Here is a 12,743-nt window from a genome sequence, read left to right as displayed (position 1 = left end):
AGCATGTGCATAACCTCACAGGGTATGCATATACTAGTCTGTGATTGGCTGATGTCTGTCACATGACACAGGGGGCCGGAAAATGGGAGAACAAATTAATTTGTCCAAAAAAAAAATCTACTGCTTATTTGAAATTCAGAGTAAGTGCTATTGCATTGTCTTTTTATTATATACAGCACTTGTTAATTGGGTAATTATACTGCATTGAGTGGTCCTTTTAATGATGAAAGTACATTATGTGTGTTGTTCATGGGCATCTGTACAAATATATGTCTGATAGGTGCATAATGTGTATATCACACACACACACATATATCATAAGTCTTGTGTAAGTGAGCATTTGAAAAGTGTATATCTGATATCTAGATATGGCCATGTATATTTTTTAGATTTGTAGTATAGTTCAGATACATGTGTGTACCAATAAAATGCTAATAAAAAAATCCTGCAATGGACAAGACACTTACGGCTAGATTACAAGTTTTGCGTTATGAGCCGCTCCGTGCTAACTTGCAAGTTATTGTAACCGCTTACCTCCCTATAGCGCTGCTATTACAGGTTTGCAAAAACCCGGCGTTAGCAGGCAATAAGTGAGCGTTGAGCAAAATTGAACTCCATACCGCACCCAAATACCAGTGCTGCTTTGATCTGGTTTTACATGCTCGTGCACGATTTCCCCATAGACATCAATGGGGAGAGCCGGCTGAAAAAAAGCCTAACACCTGCAATAAAGGAGCGTAAAGCTCCGTAACGCAGCCCCATTGATTCCTATGGGGAAACAAAATTTATGTTTACACCTAAAACCCTAACATAAACCCAGAGTCTAAACACCCCTAATCTGCCGCCCCCGACATTGCCGACACCTACATTACACTTATTAACCCTTAATCTGCCGCCCCGACATCGCCGCCACCTACCTACACTTATTAACCCCTAATCTGCTGCCCCCAATGTCGTCGCTACCTACCTACACTTATTAACCCCTAATCCACTATACTAAAGTTATTAACCCCTAAACCTAACCCTAACATCTACTAACTTTAATATAATAAAAATATATCTAAATAAAAATTACTATCATTAACTAAATAATTCCTATTTAAAACAAAATACTTACCTATAAAATAAACCATAAGCTAGATACAATATAACTAATAGTTACATTGTACCTATCTAAGGTTTTATTTTATTTTTACAAGTAAGTTTGTATTTATTTTAACTAGGTAGAATAGTTACTAAATAGTTATTAACTATTTACTAACTACCTAGCTAAAATAAATATAAAGTTACCTGTAAAATAAAACCTAACCGTAGTTACACTAACACCTAACATTAAACTACAATTAAATAAATTACATTAATAAAATACAATTAACTAAATTACAAAAACACCAAACACTAAATTACACAAAATAAAAAATAAATTATCAAATATTTAAACTAATTACACCTAATCTAATAGCCCTATCAAAATAAAAAAGCCCCCCCCAAATAAAAAAAACCCTAGCCTAAACTAAACTGCCAACAGCCCTTAAAAGGGCCTTTTGCGGGGCATTGGCCCAAAGAAATCAGCTCATTTACCTGTAAAAAAAAAAAATACAAACAACCCCCCAACAGTAAAACCCACCACCCATACAACCAACCCCCCAAATAAAATCCTATCTAAAAAACCTAAGCTCCCCATTGCCCTGAAAAGGGCATTTAGCTCTTTTTCAGCCCAAACCGTAACCTAAAAATAAAACCCACCCAATAAACCCTTAAAAAAACTAACATTAACCCCCGAAGATCCACTTACTGTTTTTGAAGACTGGACTTCCATCCTCATCGAAGCCGGCAGAAGTCTTAATCCAAGCGGGCCGAAGTCTTCATCCAAGCCGGTAGAAGTCTTCATCCAGACGGCATCTTCTATCGTCATCCATCCGGTGTGGAGCGGCTCCATCTTCAAGACATCCGGCGTGGAGCATCCTCTACTTCCGACGGCTAACGAAGAATTAAGGTTCTTTTAAGGGACGTCATCCAAGATGGCGTACCTTGAATTCCGATTGGCTGATAAAATTATATCAGCCAATCGGAATTAAAGGTGAAAAAATCCTATTGGCTGATGCAATCAGCCAATAGGATTGAACTCACATTCTATTGGCTGATTGGAACAGCCAATAGAATGCAAACTAAATCCTATTGGCTGATTGCATCAGCCAATAGGATATTTTACACCTTTAATTCCGATTGGCTGATAGAATTCTATCAGCCAATCGGAATTCAAGGGACGCCATCTTGGATGACGTCCCTTAAAGGAACCTTCATTCGTTAGCCGTCGGAAGAAGAGGATGCTCCGCACCGGATGTCTTGAAGATGGAGCCGTTCTGCGCCGGATGGATGAAGATAGAAGATGCTGTCTGAATGAAGACTTCTGCCGGCTTGGATGAAGACTTCGGCCCGCTTGGATGAAGACTTCTGCCGGCTTCGATGAGGACTTCTGCCGCTTTGTTGAGGATGAATGTCCGGTCTTCAAAAACTGTAAGTGGATCTTCGGGGGTTAGTGTTAGGGTTTTTTAAGGGTTTATTGAGTGGGTTTTATTTTTAGGTTAGGGTTTGGGCTGAAAAAGAGCTAAATGCCCTTTTTAAGGGCAATGCTCATCCAAATGACCTTTTCAGGGCAATGGGAAGCTTAGGTTTTTTAGATAGGATTTTATTTGAGGGCTTGGTTGTGTGGATGGTGGGTTTTACTGTTGGGGGTTGTTTGTATTTTTTTTTACAGGTAAAATAGCTGATTTCTTTAGGGCAATGCCCTGCAAAAAGCCCTTTTAAGGGCTATTGGCAGTTTAGTTTAGGCTAGGTTTTTTTTTATTTTGGTTTGTTTTTTTATTTTGATAGGGTTATTAGATTAAGTGTAATTAGTTTAAATATTTGATAATTTATTTTTTATTTTGTGTAATTTAGTGTTTGTTTGTTTTTGTAATTGAGTTAATTGTATTTAATTAATTTAATTTATTTAATTGTAGTTTAATGTTAGGTGTAAATATAAAGTTACCTGTAAAATAAAACCTAGCCTGAGTTACCCTAACACCAAACATTAAACTACAATTAAATAAATTACATTAATTAAATATAATTAACTAAATTACAAAAAAAATACACTAAATTACACAAAATAAAAAGTAAATGATCAAATATTTAAACTAATTACACCTAATCTAATAGCCCTATCAAAATAAAAAAGCCCTCCAAAAAAAAAAAAAAACCTAGCCTAAACTAAAATGCCAACAGCCCTTAAAAGGGCCTTTTGCAGGGCATTGCCCCAAAGAAATCAGCTCATTTACCTGTAAAAAAAAATACAAACAACCCCCCAACAGTAAAACCCACCACCCACACAACCAACCCCCCAAATAAAATCCTATCTGAAAAACCTAAGCTCCCCATTGCCCTGAAAAGGGCATTTGGATGGGCATTGCCCTTAAAAGGGCATTTAGCTCTTTTTCAGCCCAAACCGTAACCTAAAAATAAAACCCACCCAATAAACCCTTTAAAAAAAAAAAAACTAACACTAACCCCCAAAGATCCAATTACTGTTTTTGAAGACTGGACATCCATCCTCATCGAAGCCATCAGAAGTCTTCATCCAAGCGGGCCGAAGTCTTCATCCAAGCCGGCAGAAGTCTTCATCCTGACGGCATCTTCTATCTTCATCCATCCGGTGTGGAGCAGCTTCATCTTCAAGACATCTGGCACGGAGCATCCTATTCTTCCGACGGCTAACGAAGAATGAAGGTTTACACAAAATAAAGGATGAAGGAATTGGAACAGCCAATAGAATGCAAGCTCAATCCTATTGGCTGATTGCATCAGCCAATAGGATTTTTCACCTTTAATTCCGATTGGCTGATAGAATTCTATCAGCCAATCGGAATTCAAGGGACGCCATCTTGGATGATGTCCCTTAAAGGAACCTTCATTCTTCGTTAGCCGTCGGAAGAAGAGGATGCTCCACGCCGGATGTCTTGAAGATGGAGCCGCTCCACGCCGGATGGATGAAGATAGAAGATGCCGTCTGGATGAAGACTTTGGCCCGCTTGGATGAAGACTTCTACCGGCTTCGATGAGGATGGATGTCCGGTCTTCAAAAACTGTAAGTGGATCTTCGGGGGTTAGTGTTAGGTTTTTTTAAGGGTTTATTGGGTGGGTTTTATTTTTAGGTTAGGGTTTGGGCTGAAAAAGGGCTAAATGCCCTTTTAAGGGCAATGCCCATCCAAATACCCTTTTCAGGGCAATGGGAAGCTTAGGTTTTTTAGATAGGATTTTATTTGGGGGGTTGGTTGTGTGGATGGTGGGTTTTACTGTTGGGGGGGTTGTTTGTATTTTTTTTAAAGGTAAAATAGCTGATTTCTTTAGGGCAATGCCCCGCAAAAGGGCCTTTTAAGGGCTATTGGCAGTTTAGTTTAGGCTAGGTTTTTTTTTGTTGTTTTTTTGTTTGTTTTTATTTTGATAGGGCTATTAGATTAGGTGTAATTAGTTTAAATATTTGATAATTTATTTTTTATTTTGTGTAATTTAGTGTTTGTTTGTTTTTGTAATTTAGTTAATTGTATTTAATTAATGTAGTTTATTTAATTGTAGTTTAATGTTAGGTGTTAGTATAACTCAGGTTAGGTTTTATTTTACAGGTAAATTTGTATTTATTTTAGCTAGGTAGTTAGTAAATAGTTAATAACTATTTAGTAACTATTCTACCTAGTTAAAATAAATACAAACTTACTTGAAAATAAAAATAAAACCGAACGGCTAGATTACGAGTTTTGCGGTAAGAGGGGTGCGGTGTTAACTTGCACGTTATTGTCACCGCTCACTTTCCTACAGCGCTGTTATTACAGGTTTTCATAAACCCGGCGTTATCAGGCAAGAAGTGAGCGTAGAGCAAAATTGTGCTCCATACCGCACTCATATACCAGCACTGCTGAAAGCTGCGGTGAGCTAATTTTACGTGCTCGTGCACAATTTCCCCATAGACATCAATGGGGAGAGCCGGCTGAAAAAAGCCTAACACCTGCAAAAAAGGAGCGTAAAGCTCCGTAACGCAGCCCCATTGATTCTTATGGGGAAACAAAAATTATGTTTACACCTAACACCCTAACATGAACCCAGAGTCTAAACACCCGTAATCTTACACTTATTAACCCCTAATCTGCCGCCACCGACATCGCAAACACTAGTTAAATATTATTAACCCCTAACATCGCCGCCACCTACATTACAGCTATTAACCCCTAATACGCCTCCACCACTATACTAAATTTATTAACCCCTAAACCTAAGTCTAACCCTAACACCCTCTAACTTAAATATAATTCAAATCTTAATAAAAATTCCTATCATTAACTAAATAATTCCTATTTAAAACTAAATACTTCCTATAAAATAAACCCTAAGCTAGCTACAATATAACTAATAGTTATATTGTATCTATCTTAGGGTTTATTTTTATTTTACAGGCAAGTTTGTATTTATTTTAACTAGGTAGAATAGTTACTAAATAGTTATTAACTATTTACTAACTACCTAGCTAAAATAAATACAAATATACCTGTAAAATAAAACCTAACCTGAGTTACACTAACAACTAACATTACACAACAATTAAATAAATTACATAAATTAAATACAATTACCTAAATTACAAAAACAAACAAACACTAAATTACACAAAATAAAAAATAAATGATCAGATATTTAAACTAATTACACCGGGCAGAAGTCTTCATCGAGACGGCATCTTCTATCTTCATCCATCCGGAACGGAGCGGGTCTATCTTCAAGACATCCGGCGTGGAGCATCCTCTTCAATCAAAGTCTTCTTCCCAAATGAAGGTTCCTTTAAATGACATCATCCAAGATGGCATCCCTTGAATTCTGATTGGCTGATTGCATCAGGATTGAGCTTGCATTCTATTGGCTGATTGCATCAGCCAATAGGATTTTTTCACCTTTAATTCTGATTGGCTGATAGAATTCTATTAGCCAATCGGAATTCAAGGGACGCCATCTTGGATGACGTCACTTAAAGGAACCTTCATTCGTCGTTAGCCGTGGAAAGAAGAGGATGCTCCGCACCGGATGTCTTGAAGATGGACCTGCTCCGCTCTGGATGGATGAAGATAGAAGATGCCGTCTGGATGAAGACTTCTGCCTGTCTGGAGGACCACTTCTGCCGGCTTGAATGAAGACTTCTCCCGGCTTCATTGAGGACTTCTTGCCGCTTGGATGAAGACTTCTCCCGGCTTCGTTGAGGATGGATGTCCATTCTTCAAGACTGTAAGTGGATCTTCGGGGGTTAGTGTTAGGTTTCTTTAAGGATTTATTGGGTGGGTTTTATTTTTAGGTTAGGGTTTGGGCAGAAAAAGAGCTAAATGCCCTTTTAAGGGCAATGCCCAATCAAATGCCCCTTTCAGGGCAATGGGGAGCTTAGTTTTTTTTTTTTTTTTAGATAGTATTTTATTTGGGGGGTTGGTTGTGTGGGTGGTGGGTTTTACTGTTGGGGGGATGCTTGTATTTTTTTTACAGGTAAAAGAGCTAATTTCTTTGGGGCAATGCCCTGCAAAAGGCCCTTTTAAGGGCTATTGGTAGTTTAGGCTAGGGTTTTTTTTATTTTGGGGGGGGGGGGGGGTTTATTTTGATAGGGCTATTAGATTAGGTGTAATTAGTTTAAATATCTGATAATTTATTTTTTATTTTGTGTAATTTAGTGTTTGTTTGTTTTTTGTAATTTAGGTAATTGTATTTAATTTATGTAATTTATTTAATTGTTGTGTATTGTTAGGTGATAGTGTAACTCAGGTTAGGTTTTATTTTACAGGTAAACTTGTATTTATTTTAGCTAGGTAGTTAGTAAATAGTTAATAACTATTTAGTAACTATTCTACCTAGTTAAAATAAATACAAACTTGCCTGTAAAATAAAAATAAACCCTAAGCTAGCTACAATGTAACTATTAGTTATTTTGTAGCTAGCTTAGGGTTTATTTTATAGGTAAGTATTTAGTTTTAAATAGGAATTATTTAGTTAAAGAAAGGAATTTTTATTTAGATTTATTTGAATTATATTTAAGTTAGGGGGTGTTAGGGTTAGACTTAGGTTTAGGGGTTAATACATTTAGTATAGTGGCGGTGACGTTGGGGGCGGCAGATTAGGGGTTAATAACTATAATGTAGGTGGCGGCGTTGTTAGGGGCGGCAGATTAGGGGTTAATAATATTTAAGTAGTGTTTGTGATGCGGGAGAGCGGCGGTTTATGGGTTAATATGTTTATTATAGTGTCGGCGATGTCGGGAGCGGCAGATTAGGGGTTAATAAGTTTATTTTAGTGTTTGCGATGCGGGTGGGCCTCGGTTTAGGGGTTAATAGGTAGTTTATGGGTGTTAGTGTAATTTTTAAAACTTTAGTTATGAGTTTTATGCTACAGCTTTGTAGCGTAAAACTCATAACTACTGACTTTAGATTGCGTCACGAATCTTACGGTTTAGGCTGTACCGCTCACTTTTTGGCCTCCCAGAAAAAGCTTGCAATACTGGCGCTATGGAAGTCCCATTGAAAAAAGACTTAACACAAATTGTGTAATTTAATTTGCGTTAAAGCCAAAAAAGTGTGCGGTGCCTCTAAATCTGCAAGACTCTTAATTCCAGCGGTAGTGAAAAAGCAGCGTTATGAGCCTTAACGCTGCTTTTTCACTCATACCGCAAAACTCTTAATCTAGCCGAAAGATAGCTACAATGTAACTATTAGTTATATTGTAGCTATCTTAGGGTTTATTTTATAGGTATTTAGTTTTAAATAGGAATTATTTAGTTAATGATAGTAATTTTTATTTAGATTTATTTTAATTATATTAAAGTTAGTGGATGTTAGGGTTAGGTTTAGGGGTTAATAACTTTAGTATAGTGGCGGCGACGTGGGGGGCAGCCGATTAGGGGTTAATAACAGTAATGTAGGTTGCGGCGATGTTAGGGACAGCAGATTAGGGTTTAATAATATTTAACTAGTGTTTGCGATGCGGGAGTGCTGCAGTTTAGGGGTTAATATGTTTATTATAGTGGCGGTGATTTCCGGAGCAGCAGATTAGGGGTTAATAATTTTATTTTAGTGTTTGCGATGCGGGAGGGCCTCAATTTAGGGGTTAATAGGTAGTTTATGGGTGTTAGTGTACTTTGTAACACTTTAGTTACGAGTTTTATGCTACAGATTTGTAGCACAAAACCCATAACTACTGACTTTCAGGTGGCGGTACGAATCTTGTAGTTATAGGCTGTACCGCTCACTTTTTGGCCTCCCAGGCAAACTAGTAATACCGGCGCTGTGGAAGTCCCATTGAAAAGTTACTTTTTAAAAGCTGCGGTAGTTACGTTGCGTTACGGCCAAAAAAGTGTGTGGTACAGATATACCTGCGAGTCTCGTAATACCAGCGGTAGTGAAAAAGAGCTATAACACTGCTTTTTCACTTGTAATCTAGCCGTTAGTTAATTTATTCAGTATAAATAGATAAACCTTATGATTATGAAGCTTTAACTTTAAGGGAGATGAACAAATACTATCAGGGATTTATGTTTTGACAGTAGATAAGATGGCCCATCTAGTCTACTAAAATGTTTAGAAAGGGACACTGTACTATAAAATTTGTTTTCTTAATGGGTTCCAAACTACTTGTTATACCTACTGCAGAGTATTATATGTATGGGAATCAGTTCCTTCATGTTTATTTTTGTATTTATAATTCTTATAAATATGGGCTGAGCCTGCAGGTAAAGCTGACTTGCTAATATCATCTATGTTTAAACACAGTTAGGTATTGAAACGCTAATTATGACTAAGCACAACCAGAAATGTCTGATTAAAGATTCTGTCTCACTGCTACCCCTGCTGGAAGATTCAGTAGTGCAATTGTCTCCTGTTTACATATCTTTTCTACAGAGAATATATTTGTTATTCATTTTTTCAGTGTAGATGTTTTTTCTATAGGCAAAAACAGCCTTTTAAACACAAAATAATGGTAAATGAGCTGCTTGCAAACAATTAAATACACTCCAATAGGTACAATGCACCCCTGGGAACGCATTACAGTTGAGAACAGTTTAGAGTGCAATGTCCCTATAAAGGACCGTAAACACTTTGGTATTGTTATATACTATGTTTAATAATAATGCATAGTAAAAATATCACTGTTGTATTAATATTTCTTTTGCCCCATTTCTTGTCATTTTAGTCTAAAATATAAAAATTGCTCCATCAAGTTTTCCATTTGAGAGAACTGGAAGTGTACATGTCAGGTTTCACAAACCATAAAGCCGGACAGATAGCTCAGCATGCTAAGGCACTGTGGGTTGCAGGTTCGATCTCCGGCGGGGTCCACTCAGCCTTTCATCCTTCTGAGGTCGATTAAAATGAGCAGCGCCTTGAAACCCTTACGGGTGATTAGCTGCGCTTTACAAGTACCCAATACATACATACATATATATATATATATATATATCTGTTCCTCATTGGCATTATCAGATAAGACACATTTGCTAATACTATAATATAGTAACAAGTGCTTATTTATTGGCTCCTCCAAATAACAAGTGCTGGGTGAAGTCTGGCAATTGAAAAAAAAATGCAGCAAACAAGGTGTTAATGTATTCAAAACATCTTTAAACTCACCCAGTACTGTAAGACTGGGTGAGTTTAAAATGTTGTAATTACGAGGCATTTAGTGTCACTCTGGGTAGCTTTATGCCTATCACAAGAATACTTGAATTCTTTTACAGTATATGTCCCTATTGCTTTTGCTTGGAGGCTTTTTCATGTATCTGAATACTCCTGGTTTTGCATTTTATTTACAAAGCTGCTACGCTGCAAATTCATATTATGGTATTTGGTTAGTGCCTTTGGGCTTGTTACATACTTATGAGCTAGGGACATATTTATGTGCACAGCTAATCGTAGCATCATTTAAAGGGACACTAAACCCAATAATTGTATTTAATGATTCAGATAGAGAATACCATTTTTTAAATAACATTTCAATTTACTTCTAATATCTAATTCACTTAATTCTTTAAATGTCCTTTGTTGAAGAGATAGCAATGCCCATGGGGTGAGCCAATCACACGAGGCATCTATGTGCAGCCACCAATAAGCAGCTACGGAGCCTATTTAGATATGCTTTTCAACAAATGATATCAAGAGAATGAAGCAAATTAGATAATAGAAGTAAATTAAAAAGTTTTTTTAAAATTGCATGCTCTTTCTAAATCATGAAAGAACACATTTGTGTTTCATGTCTCTTTAAAACTTTGGGGGTCATAAGTGATTTTTGTTTTTTAGAGGGAGAATCTGTCATTAAAAACAAAATTTGAACTTTCATGCTTCAGATAGAGCACACAAATTTAAGACACTTTTAAATACATTTCTATTATCAATTTTACTTTGCTCTCTTGGTATCCTTTCTTGAAAAGCATACCCTACTGTTCAATTTATAAGCAATGCAATTATTTAGAGATGAATCATTTTGACATTTAAGTGATCTTGCACAGGGGTGTACTCACTTCTGTTGTATACTGTATGTACAAAGACTCCGCAGCAGCAATAAACTACTGGGAGCTAGCTGGTGATTTTATGGCTATACACATATGCTGCTTGTCATTGGCTCAATGTGTTCAGCTAGCATTGCTGCTCTGGAGCGTACTTTTAAATATGTTTTTAATCCCTTTGCAGGGGTTAAACTCAGTTGTATGCAAGCTATAGTGCAATAACAAAATCCTGTATCAAGTTAGTTTATTTTCTTTTTGCACTTTTATGGCAAGATTGGCTGCAGTAGAATATTTTATAGTATTGGATTGTGAGAGCTGATAGCATTTCAATCATTTTTCTACAGATACCCTCCAGGCAAGTTCTGCGAAGGACAGCAGAGGGCACCCCCATGCAGTGGTACGACCCAGAGGAGGCTCAGATCATCAGCCAGGTGTAGGAACACCAGAACTTTGCAAAACTGGGAAGAAGCCAACACGTTCAAGTGCACATGAATATTCTACCTCTAGCTTGTCTGTGATCCTAATAGGGACACTGTGCTGTAAATTGTAAAACAAAATTATCCTTAATGTGTTTCAAATAATTTGTAATATTAGCTGCAGAGTATCAAATGTATGGGAAATGGCTCTTAAGTTTATTTTTGTATATGAAATAGCAGTTTTACTCAGTGAACTACAACACATTTAAATGATCTGAGTTTGCAGGGAGAGGAGACCTGCTTGCCTTTATCTTTATGAACAAAATCCTCATTATCGTATCTCTGTCTCTGTAAATAGATAATTAGAGATAAATTGAAACTTAGCATTTTTAGTACCAATCTCCCCTCCAACTTGGAGGATGGTTACAGCTGCCGGCCCTTGTTTACATAACCTTTCTATATAGAATACAGGTATACCCCGCTCATACAGCGGGTTAGGGACCGGAGCCCCGCTGTAAAGTGAAAACCGCCTTAAAGTGAATCAAGGCAGTTTTTGCTTTCTTTTCACTTGCCAGTGTGTTTAAAACTAACATGTATTAGGGGTGCAATAGTGCTACATTTAGTTTAACACTAGCACAGCACAGTATTCAATTAGTATTCAATGAATACTGTACCTGTAAAATAGTGACAATTACTGTAGTACAATATGCCAGACTATAACACTGAGACACAGATTGCACTGTAATGCTGTAAACAGAGTGAACTAAGCATAACAAAATGGTGCCAGACACGTTCCTCGCAATCTCATGATTACAGCACTGTTTCAAAATCCTTGGAGGTTGAACTTCAATGCCACAAAGCACTGTATTAGCGAAACGCTGTAAAGTGAAGCGCTGTAAAGTGAGGTATACCTGTACTGCAATATTCATATTTTCAGTACAGGTGATAGTTTCAACAGGTAACAGCAGCTATTTCAAATGACAAATTAAAAGGTAAATGAGTTGGTTGAAAACCACTTAATACACTCTAGCAGGTTAAATTGATTATTGGGTACAGATTAAAGGGGGGCAACAATTAACGGAACAGTATCCCTTTAATCTAGAAAAAAAACTTACCAAAGATTCTCCAAAGTCAGCAATGACATCTTTCTGGTTTTCTGCAGATACAATCAGTGTATAATGTCATTTATAAATGTCCTGTCTGTCTAGTGTCACATTTTTAGTCTTCCTGTCTGTATCAAGTTTATTTTTCTCTCTCTCTCTCTGCTGGGCAGAGAAATATGTTTTCTTTTTTATTCCCTACCCAGCTGGATGGACCTGCAGTGAATTGCAGTGCAATGTAACTGAAACAGATACTGGGGGTGTAGGTTAAATTAAATATATATATATATTGGCTGTTGCTGACAGTCTTTAATAAACTCGTTAAAGGTTTACATTTTCAGTGTCTGACTGAGTGCCTTTATTCTATATTACAGTGTTTCTCAACCTATTTGAAGTAAGTGCCCATACACACATACATTTTTGTCCTAAGTACTCCCAACTGCAACACGTACGTTTTTCTGTTTTTGGGAATTTATTTAAAATTCTGCTTTACTGAATAAAAATGCAACAAATGTTTGAAATTTATTAGAGCAAAAATTATTAGGAAATTAACATATAGGGAAGACACACACACCGAATTAGACAAAAATATAGAGCTAGATTACTAATGGAGCGCTAATTTATCACATGCCCGTAAACAGACAAGTTTGCCTTTTTTACGGGCGCACAATA

General features: G+C 36.8%; 1 protein-coding gene across 2 annotated transcripts in view; it reads left to right on the top strand.

Moving 5' to 3' along the window:
- The window catches only part of INAVA (innate immunity activator), a 66,190-nt gene extending 53,787 nt beyond the window's left edge, over positions 1-12,403 (top strand). For both annotated transcript variants that reach the window (XM_053706865.1, XM_053706866.1), the window contains one exon: positions 10,900-12,403. In XM_053706865.1, the coding sequence (XP_053562840.1) occupies positions 10,900-10,992 (93 nt within the window). In that variant the 3' untranslated portion in view covers positions 10,993-12,403. The remainder of the gene's footprint in view (positions 1-10,899) is intronic.
- Positions 12,404-12,743: the final 340 nt, after the last annotated feature.

This window comes from Bombina bombina, chromosome 3 (assembly GCF_027579735.1).
Source record: "Bombina bombina isolate aBomBom1 chromosome 3, aBomBom1.pri, whole genome shotgun sequence".
Classification (NCBI taxonomy): domain Eukaryota; kingdom Metazoa; phylum Chordata; class Amphibia; order Anura; family Bombinatoridae; genus Bombina; species Bombina bombina.
Note: the sequence above shows the minus strand (reverse complement) of the source record. Positions and strands in the feature narration are given on the sequence as shown.